The 24,031-nt window shown below is 36.1% G+C and overlaps 1 protein-coding gene across 1 annotated transcript in view; it reads right to left on the bottom strand.

Annotated features, from left to right (window-relative positions):
- The window catches only part of grid2 (glutamate receptor, ionotropic, delta 2), a 219,984-nt gene that overhangs the window by 66,308 nt on the left and 129,645 nt on the right, over nt 1-24,031 (bottom strand). Inside the window, exons 11-12 of the mRNA XM_066711696.1 lie at nt 19,137-19,275; nt 8,262-8,457 (exon numbers count right to left, since the gene is read on the bottom strand). Of these exons, the coding sequence (XP_066567793.1) occupies nt 8,262-8,457; nt 19,137-19,275 (335 nt within the window). The remainder of the gene's footprint in view (nt 1-8,261; nt 8,458-19,136; nt 19,276-24,031) is intronic.

Raw genomic sequence — 24,031 nt, 5'->3', positions numbered from 1 at the left:
CATGTTTAATTAAAACGAAAAGCAAAGCAAACCGTGCCTCATAAAGCCTCTGCTTCATTATCTACCCATAACCTTTTAGATGAGCAGCAATCCCATTATTCCCTTTGCCTAAGTGTTTATTAATAAAGAGAAAAAAATCAAAGGAAAAGTCAACTTATGTCTTGCAAATTAAAACAGGCTGCCTCTGTGTGCTGTGAGTCTCCAAGGATACAAATACATCTTATACAAGTGAATACAAGTGAAAAAAAATAAAAATAAAATAACTGTTAGAGTACATTGCTATTCATTATAAATGTAACCCTCCCACTTTCACAAAAAATCTAAATAATAATAAAACATCTTGGCAGCAAGAAAATTATGACAGCAGAAGGCCACATCTCAAGTGACAAGAACTATTTCAACGTACAAGAAATGTGTTTATCCTAATGAAAAATCAATCAATCATCACAGAATATGGTTTGATATTTAAAAATATTAATCTGAGTACTGTTGGGTCTTTCAGTCAGTCAAAATGCTTTTATTTATTTATTCATATCTGTACAGGTAGTGGACAAAACATAGAAACACCTATGTAAATGAGGGACACCAAGTATATTGAAGGCAAAGGCTTCCACACAGGTGTGAGTTGATTGACTGTCAATCAACAATCATGTGACAATCATGTGACAATCACATGTAAAAACATTTACACAGAGGTTTATATTATGCAGCTGGTTTCTGTGCTACAGAGTACTTAGGGAGGAGAAGAAAGTTGAAAGGAATGAAGATGTGCAATTGTCCTTAATGATTAAGTAGAAATCTTATTAAAATGTTCATCTTTAAGAAAGTGGGAATGAGGTTGAATAGATCCTTGTCAATACTAATAGGCAAACTGCATGTGCTACTACATGTGTTACTACTGGCAGACTAAACCTCAAGGGTCCCTTCACTTTGCTGGGGGACAGCTGGTACACCTTGGTAGTAATTCAAAGTTATAGAGTAACTTACATTGTGTTTTTGTACAATCACGTCAAGCATTTGTGACACCACTCTGTAACGTAAGCAGTTTGTGTCAGATAATGTTTATATTCCCCAGTCCTTACATGTTTATTGAAATTAATTAGAAGGCAGGTATTTTTCTACACATTTAAATTCCTCCAACAATTCTGATGAAGTCTAAATAAAAAAAAAACTAAAACAAATAAACAAACAAACAAGCAAAAAAAAACATAAAAATAGCATACATTCTTATTTCACTTTAACCAAAGGATTACACTTACACACTGTATATTGGACATAATTAATTCTGCTAGAGTGATTCAGATTTCAGAGTTTGAGCCCTGGACCGAAAATCAATTTTCAAGCCATTGTGATTTGTGAATTTTATTGACTGAACAAGTGCTGGAAGTAAAAGCTCTGGAATGGAAATCACACAAAAGGTCTGTTGAACTCAAGGTTTACACAAATGTGAACAATGAATTCCCCTTAGAAATGCAACTAGGCAACACTCCAGGCATAGTTTAAAATGTTATCATTACTGTGTGATTCACATTGAAAGCTTCCTATTTTTATTTATGTATTACTTTTCTAAAGACACGTCTTTATGTTAGAAACAGGTTCCAAAATGAATACGAAATATCTGCTGGGAGCATCAGGCCATCTTATTCCATCAAAAGATCATGAAAGATTACTGATGTTTAACGTGGTCAATGAATAAACATTCCTGATGCCATCTCCCCCCCCCTCCTCTTCTCTCTCTTTATATATGTACTTTTTTATCAGGTTACATCACAATCCTGCGGTCAAGCAAGCAGTCAGTTTTGTGGGCAATAACAAATACAGAAGAATCATGTGCATGTGGGGCTGATTGATAATACAAAAGTGAGTGGCTGGGTCAGCTGCATTTCCAGCATTATTAATTACAAGTGATTTAATTATAAAACCAAAGCATGAAGCAAGAGGAAAATTATGTGAAGTCGGCAAAAGTATCAATTATCCAAAGTTTAAAGCTCAAGTATGACTTATCCTTGTTGTTAGCCTTTTGTAATGCTGCACTTTGAATCTATGCTTCTGCTGTAGTTATTTTGAAGGCCATAAACATTGCATATTCTTGTACATATTTCTGTAGCCAAATCCCAGCATTCTGGAACTGTAAGAAGGCATTTTGTTGGTTTGATTTGTCAGGTCCCCCTTGTCAGAAAGAGGGCAAAGTAGCTGGCACTTCAGAAGAAGAAGCCAAGATTTTGGGTAAGGAAATTACATTTAGATATGCATGTATATGTGGGGGGACCGGCTGCAGAATGGAATGAGGTGTGGAAGCAGTGGGAGTTGTAGATAACTGACTAAACAATTGAAAAAGTTAATTGTGGCACACAGTGTCGGGGATCGGGACATCCAGGGAAGAAAGGACTTCAAGTCGTAGTAGCAGCGGCCAGAGACTCTGTGCCTGCAACCTGGAGGAGTCAGGGGTACAGAAAGACAAGAAGCAGCTCCTGGACTGAGAAGGTCTGGGAATTCCTCCAAAAGACTGGCAAGGGCGGCAGGCGTGAGATCAAGGGCCATGATGAAATTCAGAGCAACAGCACAAGTGAGGAAACAGGCTGGTGCAGGAGTGCACTGAATTTAAACACATGGCAGGGGACTCTGATTGGGGGAGTTTGGAGCTTATGTGTGTGATGAGGTGAGTTTCCTGCCTGAACCATCACTTTGCATTATCTCTGTTGTAGAGCATTTATTTTCTTATACTGGTAATTCAGAACAGAGACATTTTTTTTCATATTCCTTTTACCAGCACATATGTGTAAGGCTTGTATATGTTTATTGGTATACATAGATGTGAAATGTTTACCCTTATCTCCATATCTCTGCATCATTATTACATTTTCTTCATTATTATTGCTCTCTCTTTTCTAATGAGAATACAGCAAAGCTTGATTTAAGTATACAAGGCAAATACAAAGTTCATTATAACAAGTTGTGACAGTTATAAACTGTGTGGAAGATCAAGTCTGAAAAAACAGATAAAATATATACTAATTCTAACTGCAATTTTAATTATGTTGATTATCTATCCTATCTATCTATCTATTTAGCATATTATACAATCAATTCATAAAGCATTTTCTGAATAATTAAAATCTAATATGGCATATCAATTAGTCATACTAATATTAAATATTCATGCCATAGGTAATTCCAAATACTTGGTGAACATTTAATCATATTTACAGTAACATGCAAAACACTTCCAGGTGTTTTTAGCTTCATTTGGACCACTTGTAAAGGAGCAATCAAACAAATACAAATACAGACACAGACAGACACACACACACATGCACGCAGACAAATACACACACACTTTTCAGTACCAGACAAAAAAAGGGAGCTATATTTCCTCTGAAGCAGGAACACCCTGCTGAAGAATGAAATGCAATATATAAAAACATATTCCTTATGCTAAACTACCTACATAGGTGGCAAAGTGACTGATTGAGCCAATCATAAGAATTGAATTTTCCACACTATCATGCTGGCCAATCAGTCAGCCAGGTCCCCGCGGGCAGGCAGTTAAGTCCCGGACCTCATTACATTGCCAAACAAAAATATGCACAAGTGATGTGCAGTTTGTGCCCTGACACCTCTTTAAAATAAGGAATCAGTATTGTATATAATCACATTTATTCCCCTTAGACATGGAGTATCCTTTTTCAAAGCCTGCTGAAAAGAACCCTCAGGCTGACCAGACTCAACATGCGAGATTCGAACCATGAATGGTGATTTACTGAAGTGGCCACTTTCAAAACTCTGCGTCACTCAAACAATCTCAGCCGATTAAACAATGTACTCAGTAAATCACATAGCAGTGGATGCCTCTAGCGACATGATTTTCACACATTTAATACTATATAATAAATGCTTGTTTATGCTTGTTTTAAAGGTATGTACTCCCATGTGTATTTACAGAATGTGACATGTATTTCTCCTTCCTAGTTTCCATGACCAAACTTTGGTTTGTTTATATTTTGTTTAACATGCTGATCATTTTGGTAAACACACATATCTGTTGCTGATGTATCATTGGATGTATTATTACTATGATAATCCATTCCAAACAAAGACAAAGACAAAGATGACCATTTAAAAACCTTTATGGAAGATATATTTCATTTCTTACATCCTTAGTACTCGTTAAGAAGGTACTAAACAGCTTCCCTAAATAACATGGAAACATTAAGATATTCACCATTAAAAGTGGATTTACTTATCTCAGTAATATATGCATTTGTCCATAAACACTGCATTTACATGCACCATCTTCTTAAAATTATTAATAGCAGTGTTTTTATTTTACCATTATGCAACAGTTATTTAAGAGCAGCTGACCCAGCAATGTAGCATTTGTGGAATGTATAACGTATTCATGAATTTTGTAATTTATTATGCTTCTAGAAAGGATCTGAAAAATGATATTCCTTTTCCCCCAAAATACACAAAGATATAGTGATAAAAAACAATCTCAAATAACAATTGCTTATGTTGCCAAACCATGCAAGTGGTAGTGGTTGCATAGAATTGTATGCCACATAAAAAGTTTGCTCTGTGAATCAGTTAGTACCACTTATAGATATTATAAAATACCATATCATTATAGGTTGAGAAAGGGGGTAAAGTGTAACATTTAAGTATTCCTCAAAATGAACAACAATCCAAAACTTTAAAACTGGTCCTTTCAGAAAGCAACACAAAACAGTGCTGTAATAATCTAAAACATAATAATACCATCAAAGAACACCACGTCAAATGCCTTTTCTTTATTTAGATTTGTAAACTGATTATGGTATAAGAAATCAGTAAAACAAATATCTGTTATTCAATCCATACCATAATTAAAATAATGAATGTGATTTGTTATGCATGTTTGTTTTATTAATTTGATTTATGTACAATTTCTAGAATATGTTTTTCCTACATGTTGTAACTAGATGTTTACAATGCTTTTTGTTTGTTTTGCCATTAATGAGTACAAAGCCTCTGTATACTTCAAATTGCCATGCTTAATCTGTTTTTGTTCATTTGTGTAAAACATATATATATATATATATATATATATATATATATATATATAATTTTGTTTGTAACTGTATCTACCCTTGAAATGGTGTGTTGTTAGTATTCCAATTGATTTCAATCACAAATAAGGAAAACAGACGGATCAATACTTGGCCTTCTCTCTCGTTTTAAATTGTAGTGATTTTGAAGGTCAATTTTTCGAACTTTTTAAACCTGCAGTCCAGACAGTTCATGTCAAGGAACTGGAAAGGAAATTATGCTAATTTTTACAAAGACATCGATTTTGAAGGCAGATTTGTGCCTCAAAACTAAAGTCTATATCAAGTAGGAATTTCTGAAAATGTATTTTAAAGCTGTGGTCCCATACATGTACCGAATCATATGTTTACATTTTACACATTTTCAAACAGTCTGCTTAGGCTAAGTATATTACTACATTTCTATTACATTTAAATTTCAGTAATTCCCTTGTGCTGGATGCCTCACATTTAAAATAACTTCTGCCACCAATAGGTTGCAATGCTTTAAACATTCTGAAGACCTCAATTAAGCTCCCCTTCAGGCATCACTAATGCAGTGTTTTTGAATTCCAGACACACAGATCCAAAAACAGCCCAGGATTCTGATTAATCAATTATTTGAAAGTCATTACTGCTTTAACTGTATGCAAAACTCCCATATGTTCTGCGACCAATTAACTAAGGAGTTTGTTAATACATATGAGAGTTCTTCATAAACCTAAAAAGTTATGCATTCAAATATAATAGGCACGATTCATGAACTGACCACAGTAAAGGACCTGGAAAATGTCCAGTTGAACCCTTCCTAAATGCTTGTAAAAAAAAATAAAGAGTGTGCAAGCCCTAACAATAAAACATGCAAACATTAAACTGAATATGACATTATGCAAGTTTCAAATATGAATCACAAATCTGCCTTGGAAGAGGAGCGAACATGCAAAACAGTGGCAGGGCTGCAGCAGGCCGCCTTGAGCTGGTGTGAAGGGGCGAAGGAGTGGAAGTTGAATTGGTCCTCGTCATCATGAAAGGACTAGCAGAGATATAAACGTTCTTGTCTATGCCTTTTACTAGGTGGGAGCTGTAAATGCATTATCTTGAGCCTGAGCATCAGCAAGAGATCTGAGCATGCGAGTAGATCTGGAGAGACAACTTAAGTTTCTACAATGAATTGTACGGACTGGGTTCAGAGCAGATCGTTTAATTGTGTCAAGAAGCAAATGAGAGGAAAAGAGGACATTACACAGACTGAGGGCTGAAGGTGTGAGACTGCAGAGCAATCTCTCTGGAGATCTTTATATTCACTTGGTATCACTGAGGTGACTGGCAGGAAAATCATTAATAACGTCAAACAGTAATAGGCTTCCACTCTTCTAATAGTTTGATTCTACTCAGGCTTAGCCAGGCCAGGGTATCTGATGTTGAAAGACTCAAAACACCTGTTGAATCCATGTACATAACTGAAAAAGTGTCCTATACAGATTTGGAAGATATACCCAAGATGCACATGGTCGAGCATATGACCTAATTCTTAGAACTTTCCTAGTGGTTATTGCAGAGTCTCTAAATAGACCCTTGACAAGAACATTTACTTCAGTTGGTCTTAATTGCTGTTACTGAGTTAATAGCTTGGCTGGATGATAATTGTACATATATAAGAATTATTCTAAAGAAAGCGAGAGTGTGTTTGTCAGTCAAAACATGGAGTCAGGAGAACAGGTGCGTTCAGACAAAAGCTAAGAGAGTTAAATCACAGAATGAGTCAAGAGGTAGATAGTTTTGAAAATGAACTAGAATATTTGATTGTCCCCAAGCCTAAACACATTTAAAATGTCACTGATTAACTTGAAACTGCTCAAAAATCTGAAGTAAGCACACATCCATTATCACTGAGATCTATTTTAGGTATTACCTTTCATGGATACATTTCCAAAAGATGTGTAATTCAATTTAAATTATTATTGGGGTTATGCTACTGAAATCAACCAACATCTAAACTTCTCATTGTGGAAATTATAGAGATACTGAGAAACCGGTTCCGAAATGTTTTTGCAAAATGTTATGCCAGCTAATTATACATAAAAGCAAGTATTCATAGTTGAGTGGGTTATTAGGTGCCATGTGCTATTTTTGAAACATAATTCAGAAAGCTAATCTTTTAAATATCCTGCTGACTAATTCAGGAAATGCAGCGGGTTCTGAAATATGCATTATAAAACACCTGTTGTTCTAAATGAATGAAGTTTAATGCATTTTAAACCATGCCTATGTAATTATAGTGTATACACTTATTTTAATTTAGAGATAATCCTACTTTAAAACAAAATCTTAAATCGATGGAACCAACCAGAGAAGCAGGTCTTCAATGACTTGCACTTTACTCATAGAAGGCAGCATGAATGGAGAAATTACATGGAAGGTTTCTTTTAGGAATTAAGGCATTGCTGACAAAAAGCTTGGAATCCCAAACATCAAAATTTTAGTTTCTGATTACATAATTGTTTGTGCATATTTAATAAAATATTTGTTGACAAATTCCTACAGGACAAGAAAATAAGAAAACAAGAAAATAAGAAATATAGCACTGTTTGAATAATTATTGCAGACAATACGCCTACATATACTTCAAACGAAGGGAAACATTTGTCTTTGAAAGTGTTGAAGGTACTGTTTGTGTGTTTGCTTGATTTCTCTGTGTTTGGCATGACTTGACAGTAGAAACAAAAATAAGGTTTGAAATTCTGCTGTCCATTTGTATGTACCAGATCAGTTATCGATTATATTACCTGTTAATTAAAACAAATGTGTGTGGGGTACAGGCTTTTTCTGTGTAATGGCATAATGTTTTTCTCGCAGGTCTCATTTAATCAAGGAGGGGGTTCAATTTCTTAATTAACCTCTTGCTGTGAATGTCACATAAATGGTCCTCAGGGGGCTTCAGTGAAGACCAGGATCATTTGAGGCTATTGAAGAGTTTAAACATAGGTCAACTGGGTTCACATCAATCTCATGAAAAAGGAGTTAGATGTAAAAAGTAACCCTAAAGGCCACAAGGTCATGGCATCAAGCTGCTGCTCAGTCACTGCTGATGGGAATCCTCAAGACTCAGGGGTCAGGACTGCACTTATTTTTAAACAAACACTGTGGAGAAAGAGCAAGATCCCATTTGCCAAATTATTTAAAAATTTACTTTACCCTCCGAATGCCCTCCTTAGATTCCTCCACGTTGTTCTCAGCTCCACCGGTTCGGTTGATCATCTTCCACATCTGAGAATACATGGTGTCCCTCTCGAAGGGGTTCATGCCCTTTGTGCGCACCTGGTCGTACACGGCCGAGTCCAGCACTGTCCCATAGGGGATGTCTGTCTGCTTGGACAAGTCCTGCAGAGACCTAGACAGAGCGCAATAGAAATATATTGTTTACAGCCACACCAATCACAGGACTCAAAAACAGGTATGAATGTCATATAGCACGTTCAGTTTAATGCTGCCTGCTTAATGACACATACAGAGATAGGAATTATTGTGGTCAACAATCAGTGAGTTTACATGATGTGTATTTTGAAAGTCCTGTGTTTTATAAAAGTCACGTTAACACGGGTTTTGGAAAGTCCATCAAAATATTCCTGGTATTCTGCTCGACATATGAAAGGCATTTGTTTTGTATTGTCAGGCAAGTTACTATATTCTTGGCAAAGGATGAGGAACAGGACAGGAATAGATGTTCTTTTTCACATTTTATTTCTGGAAGGCCTCCTGGCTACTTGAACTAAGAAAAAAAAGAGATCTAACAGAGGTATAATATAAAATATTTGCAAATTGCAGGAAAAAGAATGTGATGGTTTCATGCCTTTGGTGACATTAATCCACATCACAGAACACTATTTCACTCCCAGCATGTCTGCACACTGCGAATGGAAATCTGTGATACAATGCACTGCATATAACATTTACAGAATATTGTATTTGGAAGAAAATGCTTTTATTTGAAATATCATGGATGTCATGTTCTACCATAGTCAATTCTTCTTTTTCTAAATTTCAGCGTATCCAATAGCTATGTTTAAGCCAATTAATATTTTGCCTTGTAATACTGAAATTCTCATGCAGTCTGGACACTGAACCCCGACTGGACGAGAGCCCTGCTCCTGGAAAACAACTACTACTGAACACCGACTGAGAGAGCCTTGCCCTTCTACAACTATCACAGAGACAGCTGCGCTCCAGCACAGAAGACAGGGGTGCCTTTCCTGGCCCTTTTCCTCAACCCTATACCACACACCACCCTGCACCTGACTATAGAAAATATTCCATCTGTAAGGGACAAAAGGGTTACAAATGTGAAAATGCATCTGATGACAAGATGTAAGACAAAAAGGTATCCCACGCTAGGGAGAGAGATAATACGGACTGCTACAATTATACAGAACTCAGGCACATGAATAGACAACGTAATATATCTGGACTTATAATAGAGTTCACACAAGAAAACATTTGTATTATGCTGAGAGAGAGAATGTAATGCAGAGAGCTCCTTCAAGAAGCAACCATGTTTTAAATTAAAATCTTGTAGGGAACTTATCAGATCCACTTCACCACTACAGCCAAACATGTGTAAGGATAAGCATTTTTAATCTTCAGCTGTAAGAAGTTGTGTTGGTAACAATTATAGCTAGGATCACTGTTGGGGAAGCTACTTTAAAGAAGTAGCTAAATCAAGTTAAAAGCTACTCAAGAAAAAATTGCTAGCTACAGTATCAGCTACTATGGAAAAAAGTAGCTAGCTAAAGCTACATTTGAAAAGTAGTTTGGCCTACTGAATCCTTCACACATAGAATTATGTGCAATTGCAGGTGCTCTGACTTAAATACATATACATATTCCATACCTGAAGACACTCTGACAAAACTCACTATATGAGAAGATGTTTAAAACACAACCATATAGTTCCTTGTCTCACAGCTCCAACTGTACAAATATTCAAAATCTAGCCTTGTTAATAACTCTTGTTGCTCTGACATAATAGCATTTCAAACTGGGAATCTGAGAAAATGTTCACAGGCTCCACTGGCAAGCAAACCTGTGTTGAACTTGATGAACACATTCTTCTCACAGTAGAATTTCCTTAGGTTGACCTAAATTAAAAAAATATATCTTTGAATTTAGATCTTTGCATCAACATCTTGTGCACCAGAGCTGGACGGCCTTGCTTTTCAAAAGTCAATTAGTGGCGTTTTGCACCCAAACCGTTCTTCAGACAGCCCAGCAATGCACAATCAGTTCAGTTATTTCAAACCCCCATCCCCCCAAAAAGCTTAGTTTATTTCTCAAAAAAAAGAATTGGAAGTAGCAGCAGCTTCACCTATTTTTCAGTGGGAAAAGTAGCTTGTTAACATTAAAGGCTACACTAAAATAAAATTAGCTTGTTACTGCAAACAGGTGTTGTCCGTTGCTGAAAAACACATGCTATTTTATGACGAGTAAATTCTCAGCCTTCCACCAGTCTTAAATGTAAGTGCGCTGCGATTTCTACATTCCATTCTTGCTCAATTTTGCACAGTCCTTTCTGTAATGGACTTTCTATGTGCTTCACTCACCTGACACCATGCTGTACTGTGCCCCCCTGTACTGTGCACTATATTTCACCTCTGGTTTTCCTTCCCTTTAAAGCACTCATGCATTTTTTTTTTTTTGCTGCAGCCTGCCTGGCCTATTTTTGTCACTCGGCTGCTTTCTCTGCCATCCTTATCTCCCGCTGATCCCTGCTTTCTCAATCTCTCTGTCACCAACACTCATCTTACACCTCAAATCTAATCTCTGCTTCCTTGCCCCCTTGCTCTGCTCATACTTTTTGTGCTCTCACCAGCGTACTCTGCAACTGCAAAAAGTCGGCCAAGACTTCTCTGCCTCTCATCCCCCTGACTGACTTGACTTTCTAGCTGTGTGAAAGATTGCTTTCTCCAGATATCACCACCACAGCAGCTTCTTGGTTTCCACCCTATCTGCCTCCTCATGATAGGGAGAACTGGCTTTCTACCATTTCCAGTTAGGCAGTGTCCCTCTTGATCCCTCCACTCTCTGTCAAAATGAGTGTAATGCTGTCGAACTGCTCTCCTCCTGCACAAACATCTCCACTTTATTCTATACCCCGAGCCCCTCCTGGCCCCTCTTTCAAGATGAGCTCAACTTCTTCCTCTCCTCTAATTTTCTATTCCTTCACATACTTTAAAGGCAACTTAAACATTCAATGTCTAATGGGAACCACTTTGGCATATTTCCTGTGGCTCATCTTCCTTCCTACTCCCCTCAATCAAATGACAATCAAATGCCACCTCCTCCAGAGACTGCTCCCAATGCCTCCCTCCTCAAACCTCCTTTCTGTTCTGTCATCCGACGCCACCTCCGCTCCACCTCTCCATCTACCTTCACCTTCACTCTGCTCCCACTTTTCGTCTCCTTATTAATTAAACACTCACAACTCTCAATAGGGCTTTGCTATATAATCAGCACATAATACATATCAAAGGTTATAACTGTACCCTGAGAAACATACACCAAAGAACATCATAATTTCATGGTTTTGATGTCAGAATGTCATAGGCGACATGGCGATGACACTTCAGGCTCGGCCTCTTTTTCAAGACGATAACCCTCCCACACAAACCCCATTCAAGTGTCAATCTCAAAAAAACAATTTCCACGTTCATTTTGAATTTCTCAGTTTTCGAGTTCTCACCAGGTTCTTGAAACAGTAGTATCAATTAAATTAAATAACAACATTGATAATATATACAAACCAATCTTTTAATATTTTATATGGACTTGAATATTGCTTAAAAATGAATGTACTATTTCCAAGCTAACAACAAAGCTCATGTTTAATAGAAAATAGATTGAAAAGCAAACAAAATCTGAGTAATTAAGTAGTAAATTCTTAATAAAAAATATGGAAATGCAAAATCAAAGATATTGCAAACTACATATAGCTTATGTAGGTGTTGAAACTAGGACCTTTAACTAGCAGGAACTAGACTGATGAAATATTAAAGTAGTAACTTACCAACTGGAACTGAAACTCTATGGATCCTGGTTTCTGTTCTGTCTGAGTTCTGTGTTTCTTTAATCTGAGATGGATTGTATTTTATCTTAGTTATTGCTTCAATTACCCCAAAGAGTTTAATACTGGGAACTTTGTAGACTGAGTAATGAATAGAGAATACAAATCGGCAAAGGCAGTTTACTAAACAAAAAGTAAGATTCTTTAAGGTATGAGAGGAAAAGACACAGAACATAACTCTTAAACAAGACTAATATCAGTTGCACCTGAACTACTGCTACTGTGAAATCTGTAGTAATCACCCTCAGAATAAGAGCTGTTGGGAGGTCTTCTTAATTACCTTTTTCGTTTTGCAAATAAGGAGGAAGAGTACACTTTTTATTAATGGATTTCACAGTTTATTTAATGTTGCCATGAATGGATGTTAATCTTGGGAAGAGTATTTGCTTTTTGAAGGGCTGTAAACCTCTCAAGCTGTTCTACGTCGAAGCAGGGACAGAGCATGATCCAATGCATGCACAGTGAAGAAATGGGTAAGAAATAGTGGATACATAAAAGTCAAAATACAGGAGCTGACTACCACCATCTTAAATGACTTATAAACTAGATTTGTGAAATATCACACGGCATCTAATTAGAAAATGTGAGTTCTTTCATTGCTTCATTTATAAACATTTCAAGGTTTTCTCTGAAGGATAAAATGAGCACATCCCTCATCTTTAAAACAACAAGCCTTTGGGTTTGGAGTTTAAGGCCTAATTATTGCTGAAATGACCCCAAAAATGTTTACACATTAAAGCTAATACATTGAAATTTATGGAAATCCTAATTAGCTGCATGGAACTAGAACCAAGCAATCTACACAGGAATTCATAATGACATCCAATAATAAAAAGTAGTGAATTTTATGTTAGCATTTTGCTGGTAGCTTTATTTCTGCTGATTATAGAAGTTGCATGGACTGCAAGGGCAATTAAGTATATCACTAGTAGACATCCCTAAGCTGATTATTTACAATTATACTGCAGATTTATGAGTGTATTTTTAAATGAAAAATCACTCTACTGAATATGAACCCCAAATGCATGAATTTTGTAAATGTACATTTATTTCGCCTTCTGTCAAGCTGATACACAAAACAATTCAAAATCCTCATACATTTAGTAGTCTTACATTTGAAAGAACAATGTTAATAAAACATTAATAGAATCTAAGCATCCAAGACCACACTTCAATTTAAATTTGTGATATCTTCCATCTTATGTGCCAGATGGCAATCGTTTTAGATGTTGGCCAGTAACAATCTTATTTTTCTGTCCCAACAATGTTTATTTGCATAGCCACCATTTATTCTGTATATGTTGATACTGGTGTACACTAGCTAGGTTTCCATCCACTTATGGAACATGTTTTGTGCAACAATTCTTACATTTGCAGTATATGCACATAGCCTTTGCTCTCTAAAAGGTAGCCAGTTGCACAGGGTACAGAGTGGTGGGAGAGACAAAACAAATTGACTTGGCAGGAGATAAGACGATTCTGTGGCGTGTACGTCATATTTCATAATAAAAATAAAACTAATCATAATAAAATCATTAAACAGTGACTTTTAACTAGCCAATTATTATTATTATTATTATTATTATTATTATTATTATTATTATTATAGGCTATTGACAGTATAGTAGGCTACTGACAACCTGTAAAGAGGTTGTAAATTGATAAAATACACCTACTTATAAATACAACTACAATTATTCCAACAACTTCTTAAAACCCCCACATCACATTTAGCATTCATTTTTAATAAAATAGTGCATAAAATAATGTTTCTTCTCTGTTTTCCTTCCAAGACACCTGACCAAATTTTATTTGACAAGACATTATAAAACCCGTTTCCACTGGCATTTGTCGCATAACTGACTATATCCATGTATGAAAAATCCAACTCTGTCGAACGTAAAAACTTTTGGTCGATGTTTACAAAATGCAAATGACATTTGCTGTTTCCATCAAGCCTGTCGTGAAGTTTTGTTATTCAACAGGACGTTTATCGCAAAAAAAGCCTGGATGGAAACCTAACTACTGACTGCTTGGATTTATGAACTGCTGATTTGTCACTTTCTTGCAGGTAACAGATGAGCCCAATAGGGTTCACTTGTGATGACTGGCAAGGTAGCAGAGCTGAAACCTGGCAGTCTTTTCATCTTGTTGATGTGATTGTTGGGGTTTGCTTTCAAAACTCCTTCACAGCAAAATATGTCTGTTACATTGAGGCAAGCATTAACAACTTTGTTTGGCTTCTTTTGAACTGGATATTCACCCTGTCGACAGCCAGAAACAGAATATAGTGTAGTGATATGAAAGCATCCCTCTGGCTTCTACCAAACATTGGTTAACTATGTGCCTGCTTTCTAAGTCCATCAGTTCTCTTGAACCTCTTGTTTGGGACATTGCTGTCTACTTCTTTGAGACTTCCTCTGGTCTGTATCTGGTTTGATAACTATAAGTCATGCGCATATAGTATGAATAGAAATGTCTATTTCAACAGGTGCAAGCACTTAATTGATATACCACTATTCAGAGTTAACCAGAATGTTCTATTCCAGCATTTAGGAGAAAAAAACTAAACATACAGCTTCTACAGCAGTCAGTTCTCAGTCAGTGAAAACAAACAATGGTGGGAATAAAGTTCTATATCTTTTCTTTGTCTTTTGTAATCTTCCAGGATCATTTTAATAACTTAATAACTGAATTTGATTTTCAGTTAAAACTGCTTCAACCTGGGTGCCCATTTCCACAAAGAAGGCACAATTCACAATCCATTATTTATAAATTCTCTTTTAAACTCAGCTGCCACATATGTACCCATCCAGCAAATGTGCCTTTCCTGAGCTGCAGCAGGCTGTCAAGAGTGACAGTGTCTGATCAGGGTTTATTTATCTCCGCACACTGGCCTTAATCATCTGCACACAACATGAAGTTGAACAATATTCAGAAAGGAATTATATAAAAACTCACCCATTTAAAAAAAAGTATTATTATTCATTCTGGGACAGTCTGTTTAGATGTAGTGTTTTGAAGCAGAATTGATAATTAATTGGCTTCCTTTGAGTGTAGTAAAAATGCTGTTGATTAAAAAAAGTTGTCCTTCTCGGTAATTACGCTTCCTGAATAATTCACAATTTGAGTTTAAGGTAATGCAAATGTCTGCCCAAAGTGATATTTTTAGCAGTTTAGTCCATTAAACTTAACAGTGCCTTAGCATTTCAGGGGACGTTTTCCAGTGTTTTTGACGGAACTCTTCCAACATTTGGCTATTCAACGCACCACAATCTCCAAATGTCCTTGATTTTCACTTTGGGAGTGACTTATGTTTGTCATCGGATATTTGTGTGTGACTGGATCACCAAATATTTAGTTTTATCCTTAAATTAAAATGAATCATCCATGTTTTCTCTGTATCTATCACCATATCAAAAAGACAAATGTTATTCATTCTTCTATCCATGTAGAACCACAATGACAAGCACAGCCTGCATTGGGGCTCAACGGCAAACCAGTCATCTCTTCTGACTTTGCAAAACAAAACAGAATCAGCTTAGTTTCAAACGGCAATGGATTCCCATCCTTCCTTTGTCATTTGTTTCATTTGTCAATAAAGTCACCATTAATTTGCAACTGAAGGAACAACACTATCTCCTGCATTATGTGGGCTGCAATTTCCACTCTTGCCACCATGCCGGACAACCCTTCACTCTTCTGCAGCTTTACTTGTCCACTTCCTGAAATTTGCCACAAAATTCCAGCTCAGGTCAATATCACTATGGAAATGATGGCCTGAAAGCGAGATCATCATTAGTCTGATATAACTGCCTCATTATTGTCAGGACATGCCTCAGTGTGTCAGCAGTGAGATAGAATTTGCAATACGCAAATATGCACTGGAAATGAATAGCTCCACTGACAGAGAATGTCAGTCTCTCAAATGGAGCCAAATGAATGGTAGAGAGCAGCAGACATTTGTTTTTCACAAGACACCACTGCAGCATAAGTGCATTCTCTTTACAAGATGTCTAAATTAAAGCTATTTCAAAGTTTTTTTGAAGGAGCATTACAAAAAAAAGTCACAAAATTGGGAAATGAAAAGTTCACACACATTTACAAAACCCAGCTTTCTGAACCAATTTCTTATTTTACAACTTTTAACAGCCACTAAAAACCAGCATAATATGTAGTGCATTTTTAATAAAGCACTACTCTAAAATACCCTCATATTAATCTTCTGTGCATTAATCTGTTTTCACACATTAAGTGTAAGTACTGTTTGTCTGTAACAAAGCACTGTAATATAAGCAAATACGTAGCTTCAACAGCTTCATCAGTAAAATCCATTAAGCTGTAAAACATGTCCTGTCATCTACAAATTGGCACTACCTTTAAGAAAAATACATTTTCATTATAGTATATGCATACCAAGTGACAGACTATTAATTGTAAATGTCTAGATAAATTATAATCAGTACCTTTTCTTTTTCCTACCATACAATTAAAGTTGGTGTAAGATTCTGTGAGATTACAGCTGATGTGAAGTAATTGTGAAAGGAACATGTATTTAAGCGTATTCTGATGTCAGCAGTCTTTGAAGAAAAGTGTAGAAACAGAATAAAAATCTTCACATTTATATTCCTCTCAGATTTAAGGGAGATATTGCAAACTTTCCAAGGAATATGCATAACATACATACAGAACTTTTAAGATTGTAGGAGAAAGACATTTAAATTTGTATAAAAATTAGTTGTCATGGATTTGAACCTGAGACTCAGGCCGGCCCGGAATGGGACTTTGAAAGTTCTGCGCAGTGAGTGTGTTATTTAAATGTGTGTATGTACAAAATCCCTAGTCTCTCTCTACTTCCATGTGTATACTTTGTCTGTTTGTTTGTTTGTTTACGTGAAACCACCAGGTCTGGCAGGTACTCTGTCTATCTGGTTGGCTCAAATCCCTCAAGCCACGGCTGTAAGTTGGTCTGTTTTTCTTTTTATCACTTCTAGCAAACTAGTGGAATTGTAAATAGAACTGGGTAGAGATTTTGGGAATACCAAGCCATTTTTCATTTTTATTAAAAAGTGAAATTTTTAAAATGTCATATTATCTGTATACAAATATGTTTTAAGATAGCATCACTCAACCACAAACTAAGAAAGAGAGTCCATGACACTGAAACAGTCTATAAAAGCTAGTAAAAAAAAGGTAATTTAAAAAGATACATTTTCAGTAATCTCTCAACTTTATTTAAATGTAAACAATTTAGCATTTTAACTGAATTGGGATGCACAAAAGCTGTGATGTTGCTTGAGGGTCTATCACTCTAGTCAAGGGAATACCTATGTTAGCAACAAAAACATAAACTCAAGTGTTTTATAGAAACTATTCATCCAAACATTTTGCCAAACTGTCAAACAATCTGACATCACACATTATGTTAACTTACATTTTCTATGTTTCTACACTCACCTAAAGGATTATTAGGAACACCTATTCAATTTCTCATTAATAAAATTATCTAAACAACCAATCACATGGCAGTTGCTTCAATGCATTTAGGGGTGTGGTCCTGGTCAAGACAATCTCCTGAACTCCAAACTGAATGTCTGAATGGGAAAGAAAGGTGATTTAAGCAATTTTGAGCGTGGCATGGTTGTTGGTGCCAGACGGGCCGGTCTGAGTATTTCACAATCTGCTCAGTTACTGGGATTTTCACGCACAACCATTTCTAGGGTTTACAAAGAATGGTGTGAAAAGGGAAAAACATCCAGTATGCGTCAGTCCTGTGGGCGAAAATGCCTTGTTGATACTAGAGGTCAGAGGAGAATGGGCCGACTGATTCAAGCTGATAGAAGAGCAACTTTGACTGAAATAACCACTCGTTACAACCGAGGTATGCAGCAAAGCATTTGTGAAGCCACAACACGTACAACCTTGAGGCGGATGGACTACAACAGCAGAAGACCCCACTGGGTACCACTCATCTCCACTACAAATAGGAAAACGAGGCTACAATTTGCACAAGCTCACCAAAATTGGACAGTTGAAGACTGGAAAAATGTTGCCTGGTCTGATGAGTCTCGATTTCTGTTGAGACATTCAGATGGTAGAGTCAGAATTTGGCATAAACAGAATGAGAACATGGATCCATCATGCCTTGTTACCACTGTGCAGGCTGGTGGTGGTGGTGTAATGGTGTGGAGGATGTTTTCTTGGCACACTTTAGTCCCCTTAGTGCCAATTGGGCATCGTTTAAATGCCACGGCCTACCTGAGCATTGTTTCTGACCATGTCCATCCCTTTATGACCACCATGTACCCATCCTCTGATGGCTACTTCCAGCAGGATAATGCACCATGTCACAAAGGTCGAATCATTTCAAATTGGTTTCTTGAACATGACAATGAGTTCACTGTACTAAACTGGCCCCCACAGTCACCAGATCTCAACCCAATAGAGCATCTTTGGGATGTGGTGGAACGGGAGCTTCGTGCCCTGGATGTGCATCCCACAAATCTCCATCAACTGCAAGATGCTATCCTATCAATATGGGCCAACATTCCTAAAGAATGCTTTCAGCACCTTGTTGAATCAATGCCACGTAGAATTAAGGCAGTTCTGAAGGCGATAGGGGGTCAAACACAGTATTAGTATGGTGTTCCTAATAATCCTTTAGGTGAGTGTATATTTTTACCATACATTTTTATAAAAAAAAATCTATTAACACAAGCGGTTTGTATTTTGCATTCTATCAGAAAGTAAACAGCATGTGACCATAATACCCAGAATACCTTTATTTATTAATTAATTTTCAGATTTCACCTAATCTCAACAACCCTGGTCTCGTGGGGGTGGTGTTTATATAAGTAAGACAATGAATCTATCTATAAAAGCCATTTTGGGAACAACAGAGATATAACTGACAGAAAGCACTGTAGGGCTTCCTCCCAGGACACTGGACTTACTGAATAGAGTTCTCAATGCGTGTGATGGTGAGGAAGGCTGCCAGGTTGGCCGTGTACGACGAGATGACGATCAGAGCGAACAGCCACCACACTCCCATCATCATCCGAGTGGCCAGTGTAGTATAGGGGATTTCACCTCCTGAGGGAAGAGGGGGAAATAAATTAATCAACATAACTTGATCTGTGTGTCTGAGTCACAGCAACCATTTTCCCTTTCGAATTCGCTATAAATAATTATTAATATGTTTCCGAACAGGACAAACTGTTTATTTATGTTGTGCACACCAGAAGACAACATTTTCAAAGACTTGTGGAACAACTTTAAGTAAGTGAGTATAGCATGGATCGAGTTTGCCCTATCAGTGTTTCTCAATTTCTGGTCTGTGGAATAGTGCTGACCATTGCGTGACACCAGAACGGTGGAGCAGTGAGTCTGACACATCTAAACACAATGACAAATTAGTTAAGATGCTTATTTAATTAAATTAATAACATGTTAAAAAGAAGAATAAATTCAATCAATCAATCAATTTCTATTTAGTAAAGTGCACTTACCACACAGTGCTTTACAGATTGAAAATAAACAAATAAACAAATAAACAAGAATTATATATATATATATATATATATATATACCTTTGTTACACCTACAACTGGGTAAAACTACTAGAAAACTTGATATATTTCACTGTATTTTTATGCACCAAAATCAATGCTCAGATTTTTTCTTAAATTGCTCCATCTGTGTGAGCACCCCCTGTGGTTGGTGTAACTTATCTTAAGATTGTGTGCATTATCTTAAAAAACAAAACAAACAAACAAAAAAACACAAATGCTAACAGCATCCCCAGCTACTGTAGCCATTTAGCAAACACAGAAAACAAAATACAGTAACAGACTGGCTGCTGAGATAACACTGCGCATTTCACTTTCAGCCCTTCATCCCCTTTTTGATTGGTTGGTGTCTATAAAACAGGCTCAGCCATCATATAATTGTGGGGGCTGTGAGTAGGTAGTGAAACAGTGAAGAACATTTGAGCAACTATCTGTGCGCAAGGGCTGCTGCTTCTATGATTTTGTCTGATTTTGAACTGATGTAACAGCCTTGTTCAAATATGTATTCCCTGTACTAGGTGAACCACTTTTGGGGAGGTCTGAGAAATTAGATGAAATGTTTTTTTAGTCCCATGTCAAGTTATTGCATTGTCATTCTTTGACAAAACGGTGACACTTTTCTAGTCATTATGTATCCAGTAATCAACGAGAAAGGGTTGTGTTATTATTTTGTCAACTGTTGTTATTTACATGCAATATTCCCTAAAGCAAGCCCTCTGTGTCAGGGACACACTACTAGGGAGATACTACGAGAGACAGCTATGGAGGGTTAACTTAAGTGGTACTCAAAGGAGAAAGACTATTGTAAGCCAGTCTGTGGTTTAAAACAGGTTGAGAAACACTGCTATATCATATCAGGTCAACCTACTCAACATATCTGTTCTACACTCTTAAATATAGCCATCTTTACAAAGGTGGGCTTCTGTGCTAAATTTGAAGGAAATTAAACGTTTTCTGCATGTCACTGAAAATAAACATTTTCCAGAATGACAGCTGGTGGACATTTTTACTAATGGACAAATTACAAGGCACATTAATGAACTAGAAAGTATGTCTCTGGTCACTGTAATAAGCTGTAAAATGCAAAGGGAAAGCAATAATCACTTTGCACATGTTGAAGCCAAATCCAACATATGAATATGATTTACCTAGCTTAGTTTCCCATTGTACACTAATGTTTATTCTTGAAATTAATGTTTGTAAAGCTCATATTAATAAATATGCAAAAATAGATTCATGCTGGATCAAAGGAAAAACTAAGTGTGTACCATTTCCAGATTTTTTTGGAAAAATAAAATTGGATAAGCATACAAGGTTTCTGAAGCAGAACTAGGCAAACAAAATTATCGGACTATAGAATTAAATGCTATTCTCTGTGATACTGAGACTGAAAAGGTTCAGTTCCATGGGATTTAATGACATTTTCAAAATCAAGGGACATGCAATGTCTTTAGAAATCTGACTTCAAAATATAGTTTTTGAAACAGCTAATTTTCTTGTTCTGGAACACCAAGATATTTCATTAGTTTAAAACTAAGAACTAATGGCAACTGTCCCAACCTGAAGCACTGAAAAAGAAAGGTTTGTATAATGGAAATGTAAAATAAAAACAATCCAATCAAATCAAATCAAAAGCAGCATGTTAGTGATAACCTTGGATTATTTTTGTCTCTTACGCTGGCAGATGTCAAGTGGTATCTGTGACAAAAGCTGGTTTGTAGTTGTACCGTGTTGCAACAAGTGACCACTTTAAAGTCAGACGTTGATCTTTTGAAACGTGCCAAACATAATGTTGCCAATACACAGCTTTTATCTCCCTCATTGTGAGGTTCTGCTAGCTCGGTTCAAAGTCACCCTGTGATGCACATCAAATCAGGAGCTGCATTTTCACCAGGTTATGTTTTACCTTTGATTCTAAAAGGCCGTGAGCAAAACAGTCCTAATTAAATGTCACGTTTTAGGTGATTGCTTTTCATTTCTGTTTCTTAAAAGAGCAATACTGGGCTTTTTATAGAATGTAGTTCGGTACTTGAACAAACAAAGATCAAGATTGAATACATTTTTTTCATAGTTTTAGATACTTGATACCAGATTTAAAAACAAAGGCAGCTTTTCTGAAACATAATATTGTGCAATTTGTGTCGTATCAACTTGTATCTCGACAGTGTGTGCCTCTGTCCAGGTTACACTGTACCAAAGTGCATTGTATGATGATAGTGGAAAGAAGACAGCTATCATGCTTTTTTCTGCTTATATGAATTTCTCGAGATAATATGTGGTTTATAGTCTGTTGCATTAAAAATATAAATGATTCCCCAAAAAATATAAATGATTCCACAAATCTAAAGGTTTAGCCTAATGATAAGAAAGAGTTCTCACACATATTCTCACATATTGTCCCCTCTACCATTAAAGGAAAAAATCTATAAAATCTGAAAGTCCTATGAGACTGTAAACAATCTGTATAAAATAACCTGCGTGTGCTTTGTTATGAATAACTACCTTTAAAGGAGGCAACCAAGCAATTACCTCTAGGTTATTATTTCTATCTGGTTTGCAAGGGAAATTTGGTAATTTATCTCTTCTATATAGTAATGATTGCAATGTGTAGAATTAATCATTCTAATCATACAGGTTTTGTTGTATTGCCCATAAAACAGCCTATATAGGATAAACATTAATGGTTTAAAACATCTTGTATGGGTGAAATTCCCCAAGAGGCATAGTGTGTTTTTGATAAAATGTGTTATATACCCAATGGATGCAGAATGTTCTAGATGGCAGAAAACATGTCAATATCCTTCTTTGTGTAGTTGTGTAAAAAGATCAACATCAAAACATACATAATGTGTATATTCTCATTGTTCTTTTATTGTGTTGATAAGTAGAAAAATGTACCTAGCTTAAAATGTTTTTCATCTGGGACTGATGTTTGTAGGAGTATGAAAAAGGAAATGATGCATTGAAAATACATTCCAAGGAGTTATGACATGCCAAATCTCTTCTCAGATGAATTATTAACCACTTGGCTGTGAAAAACAACATAAAATAGCCACTTATGAATCTCTTTTGTAAAAAAAACTAAAAAAAAAAATCATACTTATACACTTCTAAAGCTTTTAATCTCAGACACCTTTGAAAGCCATGATTCCAGTCTCTGAAGAAGAGCTATGTTCTTTTTTATTATTATTATTTATATATTTTTAAAGGGAACCTTATCATTATTAATTTAAGGCAACACTCATCCAATATCAGGAAACACTGCCTGTTTTTGTGTCACCTTTATATTCTTGGTGGACTGCCAAAATGGTTTCAGTGTAAGTACAATTTATTCAGCCCATCAAGTATTTCATAATGGGGCTTGCTCGAATAATACCACACATTTACATACAGTTATGCTTTGAAGTCTTGCCTCAGTTTGAAAGTGCTGCGCAGCCACTGCATCTTTCAAAGCATTAAATCATGAACATAAAACTATATTTTATGAAGGCAGAGTAACACTTTATGCACTTTATGAAAAGCATACTGAAGCAGGTTAGAGAACCACTGGGGAATTGTGACCATAACACTGGTGTCTTTTGAAGTATAGCTTATATTGTTTTAATATCTAAATAGAATAGGTAGAAGCTATAGTTTTTTATGTTTTTTGTACAATTTCAGAGGAGCATGTTAGAGTAGACAGGAGTCAAATTGGTGAATCTAATACATATCTATATACATAGCTTATTATATCAAGTATCAAAATACTGTTCATACAATAGAAAAACATTGTTTATTATTTATTATTCATGTTGCATATTAAACGTTTGAAAGTCTGTAAACTAATTTACTGAAATATTGCTTTTTAAAGATGTATTGATGCAATTCCACTTAGCATTTGTTTGAAGCAAACCACGGTGATGGTTTCAAACAACACTATATTATATTATGCTATACAGACACATAAAAAAGAATTATGCCTCATAATGGATCCAGTACAGTTTTACAAAGATAAGCAAACACTGAGAGCTACTCAATTTAGAAAAAAAAACAACTAATCACTGTGAGAGCTGGCATATGTTACAGGTATTAGTATATGATTACACTGTAATGCATATGCATTGGACATTTTTTTAACAGACTAATACAAGCCATATGACAATACACATTGTCATCAATTCAGGCATAGTGAGGGTCAAATGGAGAGACTGAACCAAACAGATACGTACATAAATATGTATACACATTTTTTAGGCCATAGCTAAACAATTTGCTCCTTATCTTTCAGAAAGAAAAGTTAC

This window comes from Amia ocellicauda, chromosome 8 (genome assembly GCF_036373705.1).
Source record: "Amia ocellicauda isolate fAmiCal2 chromosome 8, fAmiCal2.hap1, whole genome shotgun sequence".
Lineage (NCBI taxonomy): Eukaryota > Metazoa > Chordata > Actinopteri > Amiiformes > Amiidae > Amia > Amia ocellicauda.
The sequence above is the reverse complement of the archived record's forward strand: the minus strand, read 5'-3'. Positions and strand labels throughout refer to the sequence as shown.